We start from the raw sequence: 25,581 nt of genomic DNA, 5'->3' as shown, positions 1-25,581 counted from the left end.
CTTCAGAATAGTTACATGGTGACCAGAAGATGATGTTCAGTTGGTAAATCATGTTCAACTCTTTGTGACTCCATGGACTGCAGCATGCCAGGCTTCCCTGCCCTCTCTCAGATCACGTCCATTGAGTAGGTGATGCTGTCTAATCATTCTCATCCTCTGCTGGCCCGTTTTCCTTTTGCCTTCAATCTTTCCCAGTACCAGGATCTTTTCCAGTGAGTCGGCTCTTCACAATGAGTGGCCAAAGTATTGGAGCTTCAGCTTCAGCATCAGCACTTTCAATGAATATTGAGGACTGACTTCCTTTCGGATTGACTGGTTTGATCCCCTTGCTGTCCAAGGGGCTCTCAAGAGTCTTCTCCGGCACCGCAGTTTGAAGGCATCAATTGTTTGGTGCTCAGCCTTACGTCCAGCTCTCACATGTATACGTGACTACTGGAAAAACCATAGCTTTGACTATACAAACCTTTGTTGGTAAAGTAATGTCGCTCCTTTTTAATATGCTGTCTAGGTCTGTCATAGCTTTCCTTCCAAGGAGCAAGTGTCTTTGAATTTCATGGCTGCAGTCACCATCGACAGTAATTTTTGAACCCAAGAAAATAAAATCTGTTTCTGCTTCCACTTTTCCCCCTTCTATTTGCCTTGAAGTGATGGGACCAGATCCCATGATCTTATTTTTTTTAGTGTTTAGTTTCAAACCAGCTTTTTTACTCTCCTCTTTTACCCTCACCAAGAGGTTCTTTATTTCCTCTTCACTTTCTGCCATTAGAGTGGTAACAGCTGCATAGATACTTGCATTCTGACAGAGGATGAGATGGTTGGATGGCATCACCGACTCGATGGACATGAGTTTGAGTAAGTTCCGGGAGTTGGTGGTAGACAAGGAAGCCTGGTGTGCTACAGTCCATGGGGTCGCAAAGAGTCGGACACGACCGAGCGACTGAACTGAACTGAACTGAATTGCACAAATAGGCCCCCTTTATCTGCAGTTTCACTTTCCCTAGTTTCAGTTACCCATGGTCAACCATGACCTGAAAATAGTATATAGAAGATTCCAGAAATAAAAGATTCATAAGTTTTAAGTTGTGCACCTACTCTTAGTAACATGATGAAATCTCACACCTTTCTGTCTTTGTTCTGCCTGTGATCCCCATCCATTGATGATATTATGACTCTAACCCAGGATGACTCAAGCACATTGATCCTCTTCCTGACATATTATCAGAAGGTCAATAGTAGTTTAATGCTATCCTAATGCCTGTGTCTTTCACCTCATCTCATTACATAGGCATTTTATCATCCCACATTACCACAAGAAGATAGGTGAGTACACTATAATAAGAAAAGTGAGGGCTACTGTATTTTCCTGTGGAGCCCCCAAATCATAATCACATTAATAAAGATAGCATTTAGAAATTATTTTTAGAAAGAGAGCCAAATTTTATGATGAGTATACTAATTCTGATATTTATTATCACCATGAAGTTGGGATGAGGGTACTATTCTTTGTTGTTGTTGTTGTTGTGTTAATCACGCAGTTGTGTCCAATTCTTTGTGACCCCATGGACTGTAGCCCTCCAGGCTTCTCTGTCCATGGGATTCTCCAGGCAAGAATACTGGAGTGGGTTGCCATTCCCTTCTCCAGGGGATCTTCCCGACCCACGGATCAAACCTGGGTCTCCTACACTGCGGAAGATTCTTTACTGTCTGACCCACTAGGCAAGCCTCGTCTTTAACTGTTTGTAGTTGTTGTATAAGGAATAATCTTTAATATGAAGTTATTTGTGAGGATGGAGTAATCATCACTCAACCTAACTTTGACGTTTAAACATTCACTTAGCATCAAAACCGCTTTAGAAGCACTTTCCTGCACACTTGATATTTAATAGTGTTTAGGGTATACTTGAGATAAAATAGCATTTGATGCCTTTTGGGAACTTTGGAGGAAAGTTACCATAACTTTGGTGTTACCCATTTCTGCATTTACTAGTTTTGGGACATCAGACAAATACTTTGTAAGCCATGGTTCCCTCATTTGTAGTTGGGATGAAACAACTTATATAGTTGTTTTGAATATTAAATGTAATTATTTTATATACATCACAGATACTGGTAGAAAGTACTCAGATACTGAGAGCTATCACTTTTAAATTACTAAAAATTGTTCTGAAGGAGATAAATGGTAAAACATCAAACAGTGGGAGCTATTACTGGGAATGGCATCATGTCTTTTAGAGAAGTATGGGACTGGAGTTTCCAAGGCGATCACATTCTTTAAGTGTTGTTGAAGAACACTAGTTGGCCAAAAATGTGATCTGAGGACAATTCATATGTTTATTCTAACTAACCAAGTAATAATACAGAAGAGTGTGAGGATGGAAAAACCTTGAACTTATAGACCATTGTATGTCAATTTTCTTGCATAAATGTGTTATGGGGAATTAAAATTTAGGACTTTAAAAAGGAAGAAATGTTACTGAATTTCTTAGGTGTGTTTCTAAAGAAATTCAATTACAGGACTTTATTCTACTCTAAGTCAGAGTTTTAATCTGCCCCTGATTGATCAGTGGTGAGCTCACCAGGTATTTGGTTTGGTGAATGGCTCACAGATGTACATTGATTGGAAGTTCTTTTTTTTTCTTTTTTTTTTTAAAACATTTTGTGACAAAGTTAAGTAATTTCAGGGGAAAAAAAAGTGAATATTTTCTTAATGTCTATTGAGGCAGGTTAAGGCAATATGATAATTGGTATTGTCTGACACTGGTATTAATTCATTGTAGTTATAATATTAAAAGTTTCATTTCTCAAAAATAACCTTACAAATTCCATAAACTGATAATAGGAACATATATCAAATATTAAGATGCTATCTGTACCTGTGACTACGTATTTTAGTTATTAAAACAAAAGCTGTTCAACAATTCTGTTTTAAAATAGGGGAATGGATTTTCTTCCTTTTAAAATGAGAAATATTAGAAAAAACTGGCCTGAAACAGTGGCTGAAAGAGGTTAAATTTGGAAATAACTTGTTTATCATTGTAAAAGATTCTGATATTCTCTTTGAGAATTCTCCAGCAGTATTCACTAGCATATCTTATTTTTTCCCAGCTTATGTGAGTATCATTTTTATATCTACAATGGAAACAACATAAGCTCAAAAGCACACTTTTTTCAGCTTCATCCCATTTTCCATAATACTGCTACAGCTATGTCAAAGAGACTCATTAAATGTTTTATGGGCTTTCTGTTGTAGTTTGTGCTTTGGTTCCCTCTGAAGATGTATTTATATTCGTATCTGTGTTTGTAGATCATTTTGTATTTCCCACCAATTTAATTATTGTTCAGTAAGTTCTTGTCATTGCTTTTCTTTCACTTGTTTTTGGTTTTAACTTTGCTTACCATATTTACCTTGGGGAGCCTGCATATGAAACAATTACTCTGAATTTTGCTTATATATATTTTTAAAATTAGATTTATTGGAAAATTTTCTTGATTCTACTTTTAAGGCCACAGGCTGTAACATGCTGTTAAGCACTTAATAAATGTTCAGTGAATGATAAAGTATATCTCAGTCTACATACATTATGAAGCTTCCTGGAGAGCTACTTATAATAGTATAGCAAAGTCACATTGAGGTAGACATTAATTCTAATGTACAAAATACCAGATAGATAACCAATTGAATGTCTTGAACTGTTCAGGTAGTTGATAAATAATATAGATTTATTTAACACATATGTGCTAGTTACTAGCACATATTTAATATTTCAACATTTCAACATTTAATGTAAAATAAAAAGATTTTTAGTAACAATTTACTATTAAGCATCAGGTTGCTTGGATCAGTTCAGTTATTTAATAAAAGTATCAATGACAGGATTTGAGAGAATATTTTGAAACTGCCTTCTCTTTTGCTGACTTCTAAAATCTTGCAGAAGATATTAATTTGCAAGGTAAATTCAAATGAAAGAAAACTTTTGCAGCCTAGAGAGGTACATTTGAAACTATTTCATTCATCCATCAAATGCAGTACTAATTTAGTGACAATGAGATTATATCAAATTTAAATTCATTAACAATTATGTAAAAGCCTTTTAAATCACTTAAAAAATCCCAGGTACCATCTTGGGATTTTCATTGAGCTATAAATTCTGGAGTGTTATTTTATTATGTATTATGGTATCAGACGTGAACTAAGACCTGGCTTCAAGAAACAAATGGGCCACTAACCAGCTGTAAGACTTTAAATTCCTTTTGCCCAAGTTTAAACACTGGGAAACTTATTAGGAATATACGTACCCATACACTTTTCTATGCTGCATATGATCTGTGAGTTAATCTATGTGAACAGAATTCTTTATGAGCTTGGAGTTCCATTAGTTCAAATCATCATTATTAGGATATTCATTATTATATCTGACAAATTTTCTACCTAGTTCCTAGTCTGTTCCATGCCATTTAAGGATAATTTTCCAAGAAATAGTTTGTATTTTTGAAGGGCTACAGGAATGTTTATATAAAATATTAGGATCTTAAACTAACTTAGAAACCATTTAACAGTTTCCTATATGTCCTTTTTTGTTTATTTGGCATGTATGTACTTACACATGCACATATTAAATGTCTCTAAAAACAAAGCCAAAGATAAGGGTGATTCTGATATGAGCATCTTTCCACACTACAGTTGGCCTCAAACACTCATGCTCTCTTTCTTACCTGCTCTGGTGACCTTCTGAATCAGAGTTTTAGAGAAACAACCAGAGGTAGTAGCTGTAGCAAGATAGCAGCTGGGACCATACGGATCTCAGCATCCTGCCTTATGGCCATTATCTTTGTTTCTATCTTTATGCTGCCACTATGTCTCCTTCTTGTGTTCTCCCCGCATCCCCTGCTCACTGCCTCCTACTCTTCCTGACTTCAGCTCCCCACTGCCCCTTGTAACTTACCCTTCCTCCTTCATTTTTCTCTGTTGATACAGGATGAACCAAGATTCCCTAATTAAGACTTTAAAAAAAAGACTGTTTTTTAAAGTGTGTGTAGCCAGGCAGCTACCATTTCCTAAATCCCATAACCACCATTAACAATAGAAAAATTATTTTTGTATACTTTATCAATTAGACTATATTAGATTGTAGGGCCCTTAAGTGCTGAAATAATAGATATTTAAAATAAATGCAACAACTTTCTCATTTTTCTCTGTAGGAATGGGTTGTTGCTGTAATAAAAAATAATTTGAGGCTAATGACAAGAAAGTATAGTGAGTAATATCCCTTCCCCTTCCCCAACTGCTGAAAATGAAAATCATGTCAGCATCCAGTCATTTTTGCCACATCCCTTGTTAACAGCTTTTTCAGGGTGGGTCATAATTCTGTGTTTTGTTAGTGTCTTAACTCCATAGTGACATGCTTAAATCTTATTCCACATTGATTCTGTAGTGTATATATGTGTATTTTTAGGATAGCCCATGAATGATGGACCTCATTATTAAGTTATTATCAACTTTGGCAAAAATTTTATAACCTTTGAGTGAAAAATAAATTGATTAATATGATAAGGTTAATAATTGATTTTGCTCTTTGGAATTTGTGTGTACTGTCTCACTGTGTATGTCTAAAAAAGTAAACTTACTGTCTGACTGTCGCCAGGAAAAAAAAGTGGGACCTAATCAAACTGCTGTGGGGTCAACCCTTGTGGTTTTAAAGGCCCTTAATGTTGTCCAGCTGCAAAATAAAAGGGATTGGGAGGGGAAGCTGGAAGGAGTGGAGGGGGTTGGGGGGGAATGTGTGGAAAAGAACAGGGAGTCTGGCTTTTATTTTTTTTTTTTTTAAAGTGAGTTCAGTGCCAGCCTGGACATTGGCTGTGCAGACTATTGAGCCATTGTCTGCTCCATTTCCAGAATAGCCCCCAGTTAATCACTTCGGCTTTGAAGGGAATTTCCTCGTGGAATTCTCCACAGAAAATCTAATCAACTGACCTGCCCTCTCAACAATGGAAGGCTTTTTTTTCTCTCTTTCCCTTATTGGGGCGGGCTCTGTAATGTAGCCTTTTGTGCCGAATGAACCCTCCCAGTAGGAGTGGAGAGCGTGTGTGAGTGACTGAGTGTGTGTGTGTGTGTGTGTGTGTGAAGAATGCACACTATCTCGTGTTGGTGAGTGTGTGCTCACTCCCTGACCAGATGCTGCGGTGCACGGGGCAGCCACCATCTCTGCATGCGTGTCTGTGTAAGTCTCTCTCTCTGTGTGTATGTGCCTCTGTGCTTCTGTCATTTCATGTCAAAGGTACATTACCTGATTACCTTCCTCGCCTGCCAGATTTTTATCTAGATAATTGGAACTGCTATGGAGGCTGTGCCTTGCCAGCCAGCTTAGGAGCCGCAGAGCCCTAGTTTGTCCACCTTGTTATCTGTGGCTGCCTGGGCAGAGGAAATTAAAGAGATCCCCCGTCAGGGGAGCGCTTCCTGCCCGACTTCCCCAGCCATCCCAAGCAGGACAGTTTGTAAGGACCATCTTTTTGTTTTCCTCTGTTGGTTTGGTGTGGGGTTCTGTTCCCTGGAGTGTGTGTGATTTTGGCACGTGGACACCTTACCCCTCCACCTCGCACATCGTGTTTTATGGAGTTTGGAGCTGAGGAAACTTTGGTTGGGTTGCCAGGACGTTCGCACCACTTTGTGGAAAGCGCGAGCTAACAGTGAGACCGACAGAGTGAGTGACAAGTTGTTTACAGGTTTCCTTGAAGGGGCCTCTGCTATATTTCAATCTGTCAAAGTTGCTTTTCTTCCCTCAGAACAATGCCTGATTGTTGTGTGCAAGTGTGTGTCTGTGTGTGTGTGTGTGTGTGTGTGTGTTTCCGTGTGCGCACCGAGAGAGCCTAGAAAGGGGTGAGAAGGCATAACAATTCTTTGTGTAAAAATGCTATTACTAACATTTAATCTTTTTGCTCAATGAGTTAATCAATGCAGTGGAATCGGGGTTGGGTTCGTGCACAGATTTCTCGTTTAATCAGTAGCAAATGCATTTTCAAAAATCATATTTTGTGTGTGTGTGTGTGTGCATGCGTGTGCGACTTTTATTATTTAGAGGAGAGAGTATGGGAGACACACTAAATGAGTTGACTTCTCACATTCGGTGGTGTCTGGAAGGGAGAGTTAAAAGGAAAGGACAGGCTCCCTGAGGTTGTCTAGTGCCTTGCAGCCCGAGCGTGCGGCTGGAGGAGGGGGGAGCGGCCAGACCCCGCTGCTGGAAGTGCGCTACCCCTTTAAGAGACTGGTCAAGGAGTCCTAGGAGTGGGAGGGGGGAGAGGGGGAGAGGGGGGAGAGAGATTGAGAGACAGAGAGAGAGAGAGAGAGAGAGAGAGAGAGAGAGAGAGAGAAAATCAATTGGTTTAGAAGGTTTGGACTCACTTGACAGGTTCAGTTGGAGACGATCATAGGTGGCTGCTGTGACAAAGGGAAATTGTGCTTTTCCAGCATGCTTACTGACCCTGATTTACCTCAGGAGTTTGAAAGGTGAGTACAGTTTTCCCCCTCTGATATATTGAAGTGCAACTCTCCCATTTTACAGTAGTCTCTGAATCCATTGGAAGATGCTCGCCTAAAACGTGTTTGTTAGAGAAGCTTTTAGCGAGTGCTTCTGCAGTCTTGTTAGCTGATTTTTGTTGTGATTGCCCAGACCAAATGGAACTGATTTGCAAAGTCTCCGAGATCTCTGCTAATGTTTCTAGGTTGTGTCCTATAACAGGAAATTAAATGAACATTAAGCATCTCTCTCTTTCTCCCACTCTCTGCTTTTCTCTTTCTCATTCACTCTCTTACTCTTTTCCTTCATTGATATTTTTCTCCCCTTCCACACCTTTTAAAAATGCTTTTGTGAAGAATGTTACAATTTTCAACATTTGTGTGTTGTAATTTCTGGGGTGACAGAGGGCTTTGGTGGTGATTAAAACGGACGCTATAAGTTCCTATTTGATCCTTCTGTAAAACTTTGGAAGCTGCTCAGTAAAGCACATGACCTTTTGTTGATATAAGAGAGCGGATTTTTTTTTTTTTTAAAGAAAATGTAACATCACAGTAATCTATTAGTACATTACTCTTGAAATGTCAAAAAAAAAAAAAAAGAGAAATGGGGATGATCCCTTTCTAAGTTTTGTGGCCACTTTTTGTACTGTCTTAAGTTAAATTTTGATTTATTTTATTTTCTATTTTGCTCTGATGGGAATAAGTTTATTTGTTATTAATATTTCTTATTAGAGAAATATGTGCTAATACCCTTCCATTTGATGTTGCAAGTAAAGAGGGCTTTGAAAGAATTTTAGCTCTCTTCGTGTTCCTCTAACTACACATTGCAATTTTTAAATTTGAGTTCTTATCCCAGCATAAGTTCATTTTTTGGAACTATAAATAGAATTTTGTTTGCCATTAAAAAGAATTCAAACTTTGTATTCTGTATGGTGAATTAGAAAAAAAGCTAAAAAAAGCCAGGATGCATGATACCCAGGCTTTTTTTTTTTTTTTTTTCATTTTCATGAAAGCTACCTTCTGTATAAACATTTGTTGTATCTGACTATGCAATGCAAGCTAGGTGCTAGACCAGCTGGTTAAAAATATGCTAAGTCAAGCTGTTCATCGCTCAAAAGACTGAATTTGATATGAAAAGACGAAAAAAGAAAGGACAAAGATTAAAACATTCTAGAAGTGAAGCAGTGGAAGGGAAGAAGGGTATTGAGAATAAAATAATGCTCGAATGTGGTCATATATTAGAGAAACCAACATCAGATCAGGGAAGAAAATAAAATAGCCAGTACATATACTTTAATACTGTCTTCTTTCTTTCATTTCCTCTTCTTTTTTTTTTAAACTTAAGATGCATCTTCACTACATAATTCCAGTGAATGGTTGAGCTTTCTTAACAGTTTTGGGTGATTTTTTCCCCAGAGTTCTGTATATTAACTCTTTAGAATAGTTAGCTTTTTTGGGTAAACATAGCCTGTTTCATATGTAGATATTGAAGTTGTTTATATTGGAACATACTATCGCTTAATAGTACAGTGAGTTTTCTAGTATGTACAGAGCAGCACTGAAATGATAGTATACTTTAACACTATACTTTTCAAAAATAAAACTCTGAGTCTGATTTGTAAGTCTGTCAACCTGACTTTTCTTATAAAAAGGTAGTTACATATTAACAGGCTGTAGCCTATTCCTTTATATAGGCAAGCTTTCCTGCTGTGAACTTTATTTGTATCTTTTCAATTATCTCTTTTTAAACTAAACTTTTCCATTTGCTATTCTGATACTCAAATCTCTTTAACATTTTTTTTTTCCTCCTAGTGAGAATTTCATTTTTTATCACCCAGAGGCATGCTTTTCTAACTGCCTAATTAGATAAGCCAAGTGATAATCAATAGAGTTGTCAGTATAGACGGCATATTTGGAAATATTAGTAGCTAAAATAATTTTGAAAAATGTCCTACAATGCAAAATTTCTTAATAATTTCCCCTGTGGTTATAATTGGTAGTACATACAAAATCTCAGTAAATCATTACTATTTGTTTACATTGAATATGTACGGCTGAGAGTATCTGTAGTTACCCACACAGAGTATATATCATACAGACTCAATATTGAATATTTATATTCTCCATAGGAGGTATATATGCTGTAATTATACTCTATTATATAGTCAGCTTTCTTTTTGCCTTTTCAACTACTGCAACTTTCATTGAATATGTAGGTCATTTCTATCAAGTGTTAATTTTTATTCTATTTGCTCACCTGATATAGATGAGTAGTTCACTCAAACTTAGTTGTAAATTTAAAAAGACGACTTCTAAATTTCTATATGAAATAAAGAACGTTACTCTGGAGGGCATTAATAAGTTGCTTGGAGTTTATGTATTTTGGAAGTTGTAATTTTTTTTTTCTAGTTTCATCGATTAGAGTCTTGTCTATCTTCTATTATCCTTTCCAACCTGTAGACTATTTGAAACTTCAAGGAATATTCAAAACAAGTATCTGGATCAAAATTTGGATGTAGATTTCTTATGTCTGTATTATCAGCTGTAGAAATGAACATGATCAATACTGTCATAAACAGTTGTTAAATAATTCAGAAGCAGTAACAATTTCATTGTCTGCTAAAAAATATTCAAGAGGTAAAATAAATTTAAAAGTGATTACAAAAAGTAAAGAAGTTGAAATACTTAATTTTTATTTTCAAACATCTCTAACATGACTGATTATAATTAATGAAAAACACAGTTCTCAGGTGGGAGGTGAATATGTAAAGTATGTTCTAAGGAATTATTTGTAAGCAGTCTTTTACATCATCCTATTTAGAAGAAAGATAACTGGCAACATAGTCAAAATGTTAGTAATAGTGTCTAGAAGGAGTGCTTGAACTCTCCTAAAAATTTTTAAATGAAGATAGTGAATTTATATTTTTACCTGAAAATAAATAATAAAAATTGTGACTAAGGGCTTCTCCTTTCAGAATATCATTTATTGTTTTCATATTCTTAGAATGAAAATATTTAAAACACTTGTCTTAAATAGCTATATCAGTTTGTTTCTGATAAGTGATAAAAGTATTTTGTTACTGTCAATAATAATTATTCTATTTTTCCTCATGTATATATTTATCATATTGGATTGTAATGTAATAGTTTTATGACCAAGCTACTTGTTACACTTTCTGATCGCTTTATGTTAGAGACTTCATTAAAAAGCTAGTATAACATGATTGCTTAAGGAGACAGTCTGTTAATGTCTAGAAAAAAAAAAGTTGAGCTTGAAGGTAGTGGAATGAAGCAAATTAAGCTTGTAATAGCACCTATTTGATGGCTTCTCTCAAAACGGGTGCAGAGAACACACTGCCAGTTTTCTGCATGTTGAAGGGAACACTACAAGAGTAAAATCTTCTGCAATAAAAACTTAAATTACTATTTACTTTATATTCACATCTAATTTACTTATGGTCATATTGACTAAAGAAATAATTTTTCATATTAAAAAAGTTTGTTTTTCTGAAGAAAGAAATTTGCATCAGGTATTGTAAGAAATTAAAATTTATAATTACTGTGAAAAATTACCATTAATGGGCTGCAAGGATATTTCTGACATTAGCAGTACTTTACCTAAAGTTTGGCCAGAGTAATTAAATACTTATTACCAGGGATAGATTCATACAGCTTAATTGCAGCCTCTTTTTTTTTTTAAACCATTGTACTCATGAGTGATAAATACATTCAAGTTAGCAGGTAACCCCTAGGTGTGAATCAAAGGCAAGTTTTCCGCTCACATTCTGTCACCTAATGGCACCTGTAAACCTATTTAAGTTTGATAGTATATTTTCAGGATGTCCTGATATTTGCCTTTGTTCATTTTATTTATTCACTATTACTTTGTAGAGGAAAAGGTAACTACAACTGATTATAGGTTTTAATTACCATCCCAATAATTTGCAAGCTAACTTAGCTTGGAATACAGCCTGCATGAAGCAGTGGACAAACTGTACTTCTATCACACTCACCCTGGAGGACTGTCCTGAAGACTTAGCAGGCAACCCCGCTGATTACCAAGAACAATTAAGGCTTAGATGTCAGGTAGTTCAGTGTTTAGCAGGTTGATAGATATAGAAATGTGTGGATGTTAGGATTACTTCACACATTGGTATATTCTTATCTTGTGTTTCTAAAGTATAATAAGCGTACAATAATGTATTTATCTGTGCTTAGGGAGCTTTTAACTAAAGTCTGTGTATGCACCATACCTGAGAGGCAAATAATAAGACCTATTCTAATACTTGAGCACATTACTCCTCCATAGAGCTGGAAGCTTTTTCAAATGGATTACATTCATAATGCATTTAAAAAGCAAAATTGCATCCATGGATAAAGTCTGATTTTACTGTCTGTTCTTTCCAGTATCAATTCTCCAGTCACCTAATGAGTATGTGTATAATGCAGATGTGTATTACGTATGTTGAATACCTCCCTTTCTATAGACTAGTTACATATAACTGAAAGATTTTGGTTTTCTTCCATAATTTGTTACTCATTTATAATTCCAATGAGGTTAACTAACAACATGGAAAATAAAGCAATCTTGATGTTTCTTTTGTTGTGACTTAAATGTAGTTTACTATGTCAGGTTTCTGACTCAGGTGATGGCACTCAGATAGAAATATGTTCAAAGATTTAACCAAAACATGAAATATCTTCCTTTTAAAGGAAATTTTTTGTTGAACAAGAAATGGACCAAAACATAAAAAAATTCTTTCTTGCTTCATTCATTCTGTCCCCCCACCCCTTTTTTTTTCTTTTCACGGATTGAGCACTGTGTCATTTATACTGAATATAAGGTTTGAATGTTACGTAGACGAACATAATCAAGTGATATTCCTGGAGAAGAAAAAAATTTAAAGACTGATAATATTTTACTTCAACGAACACCATTTATTTGGACATTCTATAAGCGAATGCCTCCTAATTCTTCATTTCAATCAGGAACTAATAATGGTGCAGGACGTGACCTTTTCATCCTTTCTGACTTCTGTGTTGTCTCCTGCAGTTTGGAGGCTGCTCTTCATTCTCTGTAGCATTATCTATTCTTCTCTTCACTTACTAGTTGAGAGTCCATACATCTCTGGAGATGCTGTGGCGTGTGGTTCTGCTTGTCCAATAGGGGGATGTTGTATTTCTCCACACTCAGTATCCTTTTCCTCGGAGCCTGAGAGTAAAACCTCAGCGGTACTCCCTGCCTTTGCCAGCCTGAGGAGTCAGAGACTCAAAGTTGTTCCCAGCTCTTGCGCCTTTCTTGTAGAGCTGCATTTCTGCTCAGTGGGCTGCCGAGAAGGACCAGACCGAAACAAGATTTAGAAGAATTCTGGTGAGAACTGTTTATAGGGATATGGTATTTTAAAAGAATGTCGTAAACAAACAGAATTGTGGCATAAACAAAGATAATTAGCATAAACAATGTCGTTTTAGGACAGGTGGTTTTAAAAAACAAACAAAACAAAAAACCCAAATATGAACCCAACTTGAATGCTGCCAGTTTGGAACCACTGAACCTTAATCTGTACTTCATGAGAATTACCCAGGTTTGTTGATAAACTTATTAACATGCTTTTTCTGTTTCTTTTGTATCATTTTCCGGTCATTATGCCCTTTTGTCACCCAGCTTGAAAGTAATTAGTAGTTTAAGGACTTTTTACCCATAAAACTTGACAGAAGGAAAACTAAAAACAAAAGCTTGTGGTTGTTCGTAGACATCTGAAATCGGTGTTGAAGCTTAAATCAGTTCAAACCTGAACTCAGCTCATTGTATTTTAAATCTCTCTTTTTATGTAAGTGACATTTCAGTCACTTGGCTGTTTAGTATTAATACGTTTACTTCTGTCTTGCCTTGGAATTCAGAGATTTCTTGCTATGGCTGAATCATTACTTGTGTTTTATGCTTATTTCTCAGTGTTGCTTATGTCTGCTTCCTATTTTCTCTATGACTTAGTGAAGGAGGTACAACAGTGTATAAATGTGGCTGGTGATCATGCAGACTGAGGATGCTAACTATTGTAAACTATGTTATTTAAACCCACTACTCTGTTGTGATGAACTTTTATCTGGAGACATTTAGGTTTATCACTAAATGACATTTTTTCTTAATGCCTTGTACTGGAATATTTTGATTTAGATGAAATGTGGAGTGTGGAGAACAGAAAGCTGTTTATTTTTCTTGCATTAAGGACCAAAGTTCTTTATGGGAATTAAAAATAATTTTTTTTCTATTTGTTTTCTCATGGAGATTGGGGATCAAGAATTCAAAGTAGGTATTTCTAGTATTCTGTAGCCCTTTTCTTTGCTGAAATGAAAGCATTTGTGAATGAGTTTTGGTTTCTTGGAGTTATAAAGATGTGTGTAAACTAGTAAACCATGTCTCATTCATGTGCTATGGAGATTTCTCGTACTTCAGGACAAAAATAATTTGGCTACTAACGAATTAGGGCTACCTGCCAGTGCCAACACATACTGTAGGTAAGAGGAACACTATAAAGAAAAGCTTCTGGCAGCAAATCCGTTGAAACTTTCATATGTGACAGTGTTTCTATTTCTGCTCTTCACATCTTTGAAAGAACGTGTTTTTTAGAAAAGAAAATGTTAAAAAACAGAAGATATGATCTTTCTTAAAAATGTATTACTAGCTTCATTTTTAATATTTCTCATTGTGGAAATGCCTAGAATTTTCCTGTGTTCTGTGCACACATGCCTCCCCTCTTCATCCCAATCATTTCTGTGACATTGAAACCTAAGAATCAGATGCATTGAGAGTAGATGTAATATGAAGAAGTGAAATTTACTGTAGAGGGCTCTCCCCCAAAAAGGTACACTCAAAACCTTATAAGATTTTTATATTGGCAGTTTAAGAGAGTTAGATCAGTTGGGACACTGAGCAGCAATTTCATATAAGATGTGTACTCTCCTTTAGGGCTTCAGGAACATTATTGAGAAAATAAAGGAAAGAGTTAACCTGCTTTGCTTGTTGATAGTTTTTTAATCTAGTAACATAAGGCCCAAATTCTGTTTTCTTGGTATATTTTTAATCAAAATTTATTTTAAATGTAGTAAATCATTTACTTTATTACTGAATTTGGTTTTGTTTTTATATGAATTAGGATGATGACACCAAGGGGGTAGGTTGTTTGAGAACTGATTGTGGAACTTTCACAGGAAGTCTGTTAATTTGTCATTTTAAACAATTTTTATCTAATAAAAGAGCATCCTAATGAACAAAAAAGCACAAAGATTGAAAGCGAGCAATATGCCTTCATGTAAGAGAACACAAGATGAAAAAGTAAGGCTTTATTTATGCTATTAATTTTTCAGTGACAGTTAGGATAACTTCTAAACACTGACAAAGCTCTAAAACATTTTTATTCTAATTCTGGAGTCAAGGTATTACTTGTTTGCTTACATTGCTTCCTTTGGGTTATTTACCCTGAGCCAGAGTTTGTTGGGCAATCATTTACAAAGTCCAAAGACTTTTTTTAAACTCGTTTCTTGATGTCCTTTTGTTTCAACCCCCATTCAAAAATTTTGCTATTGAGTTTCATAATATGTTTGAGAAGAGTTTGCAGGAAAGTGTCATAAAATTAATGTTAATATTTTTTCCTTTTTTTTTTATCAGCGCTATAAGAGATCTATGTTGAAGATTTGTTAGGATAGTGTGTAGTGAAAGGAGTGAACTGGTAATCAAAGTTCAATTTTCTGATTCATTCACTAATTCAGCTTTGACCTTGAATGAGTGATAACTGACTATCCAATATCAGATTCAGATTTTCATCTCACCCATAGTATCAGCAGGATGTGAAAAAAAAGTTTTAATATGCAAAGTACCATTATCCAAGCAGAACACCTTGGAGTGGAAAAACAAAGATAACAACAAATGTTCTTTCTGAGACAAGTACTCTGTTTCTCTCTAGTTCTAAACAGAATTTGGGAAACAGAGGAAAATGTATTGTTTTTAAAGCCTTAAGGACTGTGGGAGATAAATATGATAGTGTAATTGTTTCTTAACATTTAAGCATTAATGGAAGAATAAAATGGATCTGATTTGACCTATAAATAGTTTTAGAATATTTAATGCTTTAAAAGCATTCTTCTAAAGAAAGAAAAGCATATCCAAATGCTCCTGATATCAACTTAAGGAACAGAAGTGAAGAAGCAGAATAAATAGACTTTCAGAAGTAAATTAAAAGATAATTGGGAGTCACTAACAGTTATGTGAATAATTTATTTTGAAGAATATGATAGACACATATACACATACAAAAGTTTGGAATTCAGGAGAAACTTTTTTGCTTATAGAATAAGGCAATTTTGAATAAATTGATTTTGAACAAATCTTACTAAATCCTGATGAGGCTGTAGTTTTGGGGAGAAAATCTTGAAAGGAAGAATATATTTTGTAAAAGTACAAAGCCCATTCCCGCTTTCTCATTTGCAGCAGAGAATCTTATGACACAAGCAATAAGGATATATAATAATATTCCAGCTTTAAAAATTGGAAGGTCATATTGTAGTTCATATTTAATGGAAAATTTGCATTCAAGAAGTTGGCTAAATCAAGATATGCTTGAGTAATATTTGAGGATATTTGAGATTTCTGGTTGAGATTAGAAATTTAAGTGCTAAAATATTGACACACATATAAAATGACAGTTTCTTAGTGGATTTTTAGTATTTCTCCTAAAGCATAGAATAATTTCCTCTTTTTTTGGTAAAAATATACATTTTTCAAAGTCTTCAATGATTTGCTTTTGGAATTTTTAACAGAATAGAAACTGTTATCAGCTGGGTATAAGTTCTCAAGATCCAGTTCTTCTGTACATAATGAAAAGAAGTTTGGGATCTTAGTGTATGCATCTATAACATTTGAAGATGGGTTGGACAATCTCTAAAATCTCTTAACTCCTCTAACATCTCATTGCTTTGAAATACATTTGAAAGATTCCTAGCGCCTTGCTCTAGTGATCAGATTTCTTGCATTTCTGCATCTACCTGCGGACAGACTATCTCATTCAACCAGCCTTTAACATGTGGAATCACTTCTCAACTTCCCTGTCAATAGAGCGATGTTGTGCAGGAACATGTAACCATAGTATATTTTAGGAGTTCTAAATCTAAGTAGTATGTACAATTCTTACTCAGGATTAAGTACTCAAATATGCTGTGAACTATTTTGAATTTAAATGTTTCAAAAAAGATTCACAGTCTTGGTGTTTGAAACTCTCAGGTGCATCAGATTCCTATCCTCAACTTTTACAAGTATTGTAAAAAAAAAATACATTATATATAGATTGTTAAAAAAGGCACTGAGGTGGGATGTAAAAAGCAGGAGAGTGGCATTTTAAGTCAAAGAGCTGAACGTCTCTTTACAAAGATAAGATAAAATAAGAAAACGAAGACTGGACAGTAGAACATTAGGACAACGGTGGGTGGGGGCGGGCGGGTAGCTCTGGACAGTGTATGTCTTTATATGAATAAATAAAACATTGACCTGGAAAGTGGCAAGATCCACTAAGATTGCAAACAGGTAGTCCAAAGAAAAATTTTAAGTGGTTCTCAAAATAAATTAGGCAACTATTAGTATTAGCATCAGGCCAGTCAACCTAATATGCATTAGTAGTTGGCAATGTCAGGAAAAATGTTAAACACTAGGAAGCAAGAAGTGGAGGAACAACCAATGAAAGATGCATTAAAAAGCTATATAATCTGAGAGGGGCAAGCATCATATGTTGCTAATATCTTATGTTTGGCAGATTTTATGCTTTTTTAAAAACAATATTTGGGGAAAAGTGTAGCTGTTCTTGCCTGGAGAATCTCATGGGCAGAGGAGCCTGGAGGGCTGAAGTGCATGGGGTTGCAAAAGAGTCGGACACAACTGAAGCGACTAAACAACAAAGATACTATCAGTTACATAATCTTTGACTGCATACCCAATGACCTTCTGTGTTATTTTGAAAATTTGACTTTTGAAATATTTTCACATTTTGAAAATATGACTATGGTATCAGGAAATCTGTAAAAATGAGTTGTAAATTTCAAATATAGATTTATATATTTGAGATAACATAGGTATTAAGTATATGTTAAAATTAATTATTTGTTTAATAATTATGATGGTGAATTTTTTTTTATTCTATTCCTGCCAGTTTTAATTTAGGAATACGGAATAGATTTTGTTATGCTTCTGGAACAGGTATAAAGGATGTTTAAAAAATTTTTAAAAAGCAGAAAAGAACCATGTTGAACCAGAATTACATTTAGAAGGAGGGAAATGTGCAAATTTCCTACTGTTAAACAAGAAAGAAAATCTGGAAGTTATCCCAGTTGGGCAACTTACTGCTAATATATTTTATAATCCAGCATTTAGTGATATACAAAGTTGGCATATGTTCCTAGAGTTTCTAAATCAAGAATTAAAACTTTATGATGTATAAGTCACTTAGATTTTTTGGGTTTCAGCCATACATCTATAAAATGGGCTTTAAAATGAGTATAAAATTATTTATCCTCTGATGCTAATGAGGCATCTTAAACTTATGAAAATTTATAAAAATATTTGGATATCTCTGAATGCAAGCCATTGAATTAAAACTTTGAAAACTAGGTTTAATTCTGGACAATATAAAATGGTCAGAACTTCAATAAAAAGTGTATGTTTTTGTTTTATATTTGAAAATTATTTTAGCATATAAAATATGTGTAAGAAATTTATTGACTTATTTTTAAAAATTTGTAATTAAGACAAGTATAATAGTTTTACATGTACTTAAGATTATTGATCCCAGGTAACTTGTACGTAAATAGCAGCAATATAGCTATAGTTTCCTCTGACTGCTTACTGCTAGTTATGAAATATCCTAAAAGCACATCTCTTCCCATTTTATGTGTAGGAAATCTGATATGTCAGATTGTTTTTTTGCATAAAATCTGTTATAATAAGTATTTAAGGAATGAATTTTATGATTAAACATATTCCTGTGCCTTAACCTATGCAAATTAAAATTCATTTATTTGTGTATAATCATAAAAGCAAATAATTCTATAGAATAAATTATTGGACAACAAAAAATGATTTTCTGTTATGGTAAAAAGGTCACACACTATTGATTTTTAAATTATTATTTATACACATATTTTGAAAATTAGAAAATATTAAATAACTTGAAGAAACTCACTTACGCAAATCATAGATTTTCATAGTAAAAATAGCATGACTCATTTTGTATTAGCTACCTATTCGTTTAGACCAGAGGTAAAGCTTGGAGAAATTTATAGATTTCTCTTTATGGGCAGCTGTATAATATGCAAACAAAAACACCCCAGAAACAGAACCCTTATTTTTGATATAAAATTGTTTTCCACTGATATAATCTGTTGAAAGCCAGAAGCCATCCAAAGTGCTGATACCAATTTAAGAAGATGATCTTTTGCCTTAATTATACATCTGGGAAATATTAGCTGAACATTTTGTGGAGAACAGTGAATACCTTATTTGCCAGTTGTCTAAAATGCTGCTAATGATCGACATAGTGCCAGTGTTTTGATGGCTCAAACCTAGGCTGAATATGAATACAAAGAACACAGTTGGGGGAAAAAAAGCACACATTTTATACAAAACAGATTTCAACCATCTGCTTGGCACTTAAGTTTGCGACTATAGGCAATATATGAAAGAGACCACTGTCCACGTTATGAATGCTATCACTTTTATTGGTACCTTAGAAAAACCATAGGGTTTTGCAAGTGTATATAACCCATGATTTTCTTCAGCTAAAGAATGAAAGCAAGGTCCTCGGCCAAAATTTTGTTCTCTCCATAATCTCTTCTATGTCAGTCGTCTTTTCCTAGCAAAGTGGGTTTCGCTAAAGTAGGTCTATAGGGTTAAAATATGCCAAACAGCCCTATGCAAGTGGCCCTTAGGAGGAGAACCCCAGATGGTTATCAGATAAAATACTGTTTGCTTTAGGAATAGGTTATATTCCTGAGTCTGTTGCCTGAACACTGTGGTGCATGTCAAATCAGCATGGAAGTTAATGGTCCAGAAGCACTTCTGATTTTAATGCTTTCCCATTTGTTCTGAATTTATAGTATTAAATCAGACCGGTGCTATTTCATCACTAGTTCAGTAAGGGAAAATCATACTACAGACAGCAGACTATAAGCAAAATCTAATTGTTTGACCCATTTCATTTACTTTAAAGGTATGGGAGAAATTCTCACTAAAATGATATTGGCGAATTTTATATACTGGAAGTTTATACATTTCTAGAGTTGCAGGCAAGAGATGTTATTGTCTGGTACTTAGGATGTAGTAAGCAAAAAATGAGTTTTTGACTTAAGTCATTTGACCTACTGTATTTTCCTTATCTGAAATGTATTTTATATTGTAAACATATGGAAAATTGAGTTCATAGAATGTGTTAGCTTACTGATTTGTCTACACTGTATGAATTAGCATAGATATATTGAGACCCTTTTAGCTCTTGCAGAAGAAATATGTAATTTAGTGAAAAGTGTAAAGAAATGTTCTCAGAATCCATATGTACCTGTGCTTTCCATTATGGTAGCCACTAGCCACATGCTACCATTGAGCGCTTGATATGAGGCTGATCTGAATTGGGATTTGCTGTAAGTACAAGATCCACACTGGTGTTTTGAAGACTTGGTTTGAATGAAAGGATGTAAAATACCTTACTAAGATTTCTTAAATATTCATTATGTATTGAAATGATAACACTTGGATAGGTTGGCTTAAATAAAATGATTAAAGTATTTTCACCTGTTTCTTTTTTACTTTTTTAGTGTGGCAACTTGAAAATTTCAGATTAAATATGTGGCTCATATTTGTAGCTTACATTATATTCCTATTGAAAGATGCTGTTTTATGCCTTTCTGTGGAGGGAGGGAAATTAAAGCGTCTGCCTCTGTCTAGATTTCAGTAGTTAACAGCTTGAAAGTGTGGTAGTGCATCAGAAAGATTTAAGTTTTTATTAACAGTCTTCCTTCTTAGCTTTCTTCAAGAAGGTGAAATTTTATGACTTTAAAAAAGCCCTGATAGTAACACTAACTTTCATAGATGATTATATCATTTACCCCGTGAATATTGTCAGTTTCTCCAAACTTCTGTGGCGTTACAATGGAAAAGAAGATGTTTGCCTAGGAATTGTTTGGATTATTTTGGAGATTATATGTTTGAAAGGTACAGGTTTATTTACTTTTATGAAATGCAATATGTCTGTAATTTCTTCACAGGATGTAAAGATTTTTGTGGTAAGTAGGAATACCTTCTCTTTTTGCATCCCAGCTAATACTTCACACAGTGTCTAAACTTGATCCTCAAGATGTTATCCAAGTTCTTTATCTATAAAGATAACAGTAACATTCAGTGTGTGCCCAGACAGCCTCACAAAAATCTTATCTCTATTTCATGAATGAAGAAGATGAAACAGAGAGAGTTGCCTAATTTAGCACAGGTAATAAGTGGCAGAACTGGGGTACCAACTGAAACAGTCCAGCTCCAAAGACCTCACTTTCAACCATGAAAGTGTAGTACTGATCTTGATAATAAACCACTTCCATAACTTTATAATTATCATTTATTTTACTGTCAGAAATGTCTTTATTCATTGAACAAATGTATTTCATGTACCTATTTTGCCAGGAATCATTGTAGTTGCTGAGTAACTCACAAAATTGCAGACACTGTAAATAAATAACATATAATCATTGTGATTAGACTTCTAATTTTTCCTCTCGGGATGGATTCATTCATGGCACAAAGTGCTAGGTGGTGAAATCCAGACATCTGGACAATTAAATAAAGGGTTTCTTGGTAAAGGTTCCCTGGAACTATTTTTGAGAGATACCAATTTTCAGTGCACATTATAGTGGGAAATTCCTTACTGTGAGAAGTGTAACCATATAAAATTTCTCAAATATCTCTTTCTCAAATCCTTTACAGTGGACTACATACTGCATATGTCTTTATGGACAGGCAGTGCCTTCATTCAGAAAGTATATCTGATTAGTTTTTGCTATCTTAATTGGGCAGCAAGCTTCTTTACTGTAATTTTTAAGTATGTCAGTGTTCACATCTTATATGGTGATTTTATATGGAAATTTGTGATGAATTGGTAAATAGTTAATATGATATTGATCCTTTGATCTAACTTGTAGCTATGACCTATACTGATTTTATTGGGTAGCAGGCAGAAGTATTGGTAATTTTGAGTAGAAAACTCAACCAGGTATGTGACAGTTAAAAAAATTACAAATTCCTAGGAATAACAAGGCATTTGGGAATGGAGATGAACCTTGTGGTTTTACTACACAGATTTTCCAGTTTCACTATTAAATTTATATATGATAATATAGACTTGAGTTGTTCCATGGATCTCTGCTTTATGTGTTGGATCTTTTCAGTGTTTTTTCCATATGTAGTTATGGCTATGGTTTTTGGCGCTCTCTGATTTCCCAGTACTTATTAGCTCTAGTTACTGGTAGTCCTTGGAATTAGACTGCTAAAATTTATTCTGCAACTTCACCACTTATTAGCCATGTGACTTTTGCAAATGACATAAACTCTGCATGCCTTAATTTCTTTATCTGTGAAATGGAGATTATGATAATTCCACCATTTAGGTCATTTTGCTGCTTAAATATTAAAGAAAACATATGTAATTTGGCTTGCTCAAGTAGTGATTATTATTTCTTCAAACACATTTTAATCATATAGAAGGAATTCCAAGAACATTTCAAATAATATGGCAAATGACATCAGATAGCATACTAAAACATAAATATTAAGTACTTAGTAAATAATTCTGAAGCCAGTGGTTTGTATAGGATTTATTAGAACTTCAGGTACTTCCTAAATGGATTAAAATATTAAAAAATAAAATATTCACATCATAGAATCACTTATATTTTACATATTATACAAATATGTTTTATATAGAATGTATTATACACATTTTATACAATTGCATATAATGCATATATTATACACAGTATGTATATATACATTTTATAAAGTGTGTGTATATGTATAGACATAAACTAGGAAAGAGAAATAATACTAAAATCTTGTTTAAGACTAGCTCTGTGTTTCCTGACAGTTATGAGGTTTATGGTTATCATATTTTGATAAGAATAAAAGCTTACCATTTAATCAGTAATCTCAATTGTTTTAGGGGACCCTGATGTCTAAGGGAGTAATTTATGAATTCTTAAATTGTTTTCAATAGAAATACTGCAGAAGATTCATAAGGCATTCTTCACATTGCCATTTTTAGTAGAGACTAGATAAGAGAAAGAATGTTGAATGATAACTAACTTAAGTGAAGGAAGGCATTTCTATAAGTAGCTAAACTAATGTTTGCCAGGTATGTAGATTTCCTGGTGAAAGGATACTGGCAGAGATCTAAGAAAAGGCTAACATGTCCCTTAAACTATCTCCTTTAAATAACAGTTGTTACATCCAGGCTGTTGCTAAGAGATGAGGAACAATCACTTCTTGACTGAGTTGTATTCTTGCCTATATTGAGGGCACTCCCACCTCTGTCCTTAAATTGACTCTAGATTTAAGACTATGTAGAGACAAAGCAAGAAGTTTCCTCAGGAAACACTTTTTGGATCTGCTCAAGTACCTGCAGAGCATCATATCGAGATCACAGAGTTTGGTATAGTACACCATTAGTGGCTATCTTCATTTGAAGCTTGTTAAGGCTATCTGTTATGATTGTCCACTGTGATAACTGTTTTGTTTGCACATTTTGAACAATCCGGCATCTCATTGGGCCCTCTAGGTTGATTTCACTTTAAAAATTACCCCAAATTATAAGTGAAAAAATTAACAGTTGATTTTATATGCTTTCATATGATTTAGTAGTACATCTACATTTAGAATGATGTAGACACAAACATTCCCATCTTAATTTATTCATTTTAAAATATTTGGTGAATATTTAGTATGTGAATAATTTGGTAACATGAAAGTACACACCAGTGTGAATAAATGAATGAGCAGGAGTGGCAAGAGCAGGATTAACAAGCAGTCCACAGTTTATTACTTTATCGATAAAAGAGTATCATTTAAAAGCACTGATTTTTTTTTTTCCTTTGAAAGCTAAAGTATTTCCCAAACTGATGGTTTTTGTTTAGGTATAACTGTTTCAAAGCTGCTATTTATGACAACACCTAGGCACTTATAGCTTACAATGTCAAATCTAACTCATAAAACCTGGCAATTTTTGATTTTACAAATCTTTTTGAAAATTTCTTGCAAAAGAAAATAACCTGATAATCTAAAAAAAAAAAAAATCACAATTATTAACAGATACAGAATTCTTCTTAATATTTTCCTTTACTTCAGAAAACTCCAAATCTATGGAAAAGTTGAATGTGTAACACAGTGAACATTCATATTCTTTCACCCTAATTATTAACTTCTGGCCCCGTTGCTTTTTTTTTTTCTTTTTTGAAAAGAAAGTAAGTTGCAGGCTAATAGTGGTTAAGAATGAGGGTACTCTCCTACATAACAGCAATAAACAGCACATCCAAGAAGTAACATTAATATAGTAATATTGTTTGACATGGTCATGGTCCATATTTTCTCATTGTCTCAATAATGCTGTTTTTAAGCTTTCTTTTTTTTTTTTTCTTTTTAAATCCAGGATCAAGTCAAGCATCAGTTATTGCCTTTTCTTGCCATATCTCTCTAGGTGCCCTTTAATTGTAAATAATATCCTGCTATCTTTTGTCTTGACATTATTTTAATCTCATATAGTTATTTCACAATCAGAATCTGTCTGGTTGTGTCATCATGAGTAGATTCAGATTACATACAGATTTTAAAGATATGTATTATACCATTGTCTTTTTAAAAATCAGACAAGATTGTAATTAGATGTATTAGAAGTAACTACCTTGAAGTTCAAATTCTCTGTACCAAATTCATGGAGACTTTTTTTTTTCCCCTTGGCTTAGATTTTAAGAGATGCCCTCTATCATCAGAAAGCTATCCAAGCCACTGTGATTTGTCTTGTAGAGAGTTTGGTGTTTGTTGGTACTAGTTGAGAAAATAGGACCTCCTTAATCCAAGAGACCATGACGACTTATCCATAAAGTCTACTCTGAAGATGCCCATAAATACCCAAATTTTTTCAGGTAATAATTTAAAAATATTGATTACAAATCTTTGTAATAGCACCATAAAAGTATATTTTGCTAGCCTGGAATTTATAACCACAGTGTTCCCTCTTTATGAAAATAATGCTAGAAGTCAAAACAAATTCAGGTCTTTTCCTCATTCTTCATTCACCATTCCCACATCTTGAAAATCAGAAATGATCTTTTTTAAAGTTTCTAACATATAAAAAATAAGTATGAACTTCTCTTGCTTAACTCTGCTACTTAATAAATGTTAAGATTATGGAATAGAGATCTTTTTGTTAGCAATATTTTCCAATACTCTAGCTGCTTTATGACATGAAGCATTTATTCAAGCAGAGTGTTTAAGAATTTGAAAATCACTCCTATTTTGAAGTTGCATCCTATTTAGACACTTGCTCCTTGGAAAAATAGCCATGTCAAATCTAGACAGTGTTTAAAAAAACCGAGACATCACTTTGCCAACAAAAGGTCTGTATAGTCAAAGCTGTGGTTTTTCCAGTAGTCATGTTTGAATGTGAGAGTTGGACAATAAAGAAGGCTGAGCACTGGAGAATTGATGCTAAATTTTGAACTGTGGTGCTGGAGAAGACTCTTGAGAGCCCCTTGGACTGCAAGGGTATTAAACCAGTCAATTCTAAAGGAAATCAACCCTGAATATTCATTGGAAGGACTGATGCTGAAACTCCAATACTTTGGCCACTTGACATGAAGAACCCACTCACTGGAAAAGACCCTGATGCTGGGAAAAATTGAGGGCAAGAGAAGCGGGTGACAGAGGATGAGATGGTTGGATGGCATCAGTGACTCAGTGGACATAACTTTGAGCAAACTCAGGGAAATAATGATGGACA

The 25,581-nt window shown here is 34.3% G+C and overlaps 1 protein-coding gene across 16 annotated transcripts in view; it reads left to right on the top strand.

Annotated features, from left to right (window-relative positions):
• The window catches only part of SOX5 (SRY-box transcription factor 5), a 1,099,609-nt gene that overhangs the window by 650,219 nt on the left and 423,809 nt on the right, over positions 1 to 25,581 (top strand). The window contains exons 1-2 of one of the 16 annotated variants that reach the window (XM_043441149.1): positions 6,098 to 6,218; positions 7,404 to 7,501. The exons of 10 other annotated variants lie outside the window; for them this stretch is intronic. In XM_043441149.1, coding sequence (XP_043297084.1) covers positions 6,207 to 6,218; positions 7,404 to 7,501 — 110 coding nt within the window. In that variant the 5' untranslated portion in view covers positions 6,098 to 6,206. 5 more of the 16 variants (XM_043441150.1, XM_043441152.1, XM_043441153.1 and 2 more) reach the window with 5 other exon arrangements.

This window comes from Cervus canadensis, chromosome 21, assembly GCF_019320065.1.
Source record: "Cervus canadensis isolate Bull #8, Minnesota chromosome 21, ASM1932006v1, whole genome shotgun sequence".
In the NCBI taxonomy this organism is placed as follows: domain Eukaryota; kingdom Metazoa; phylum Chordata; class Mammalia; order Artiodactyla; family Cervidae; genus Cervus; species Cervus canadensis.
The sequence above is the reverse complement of the archived record's forward strand: the minus strand, read 5'-3'. Positions and strand labels throughout refer to the sequence as shown.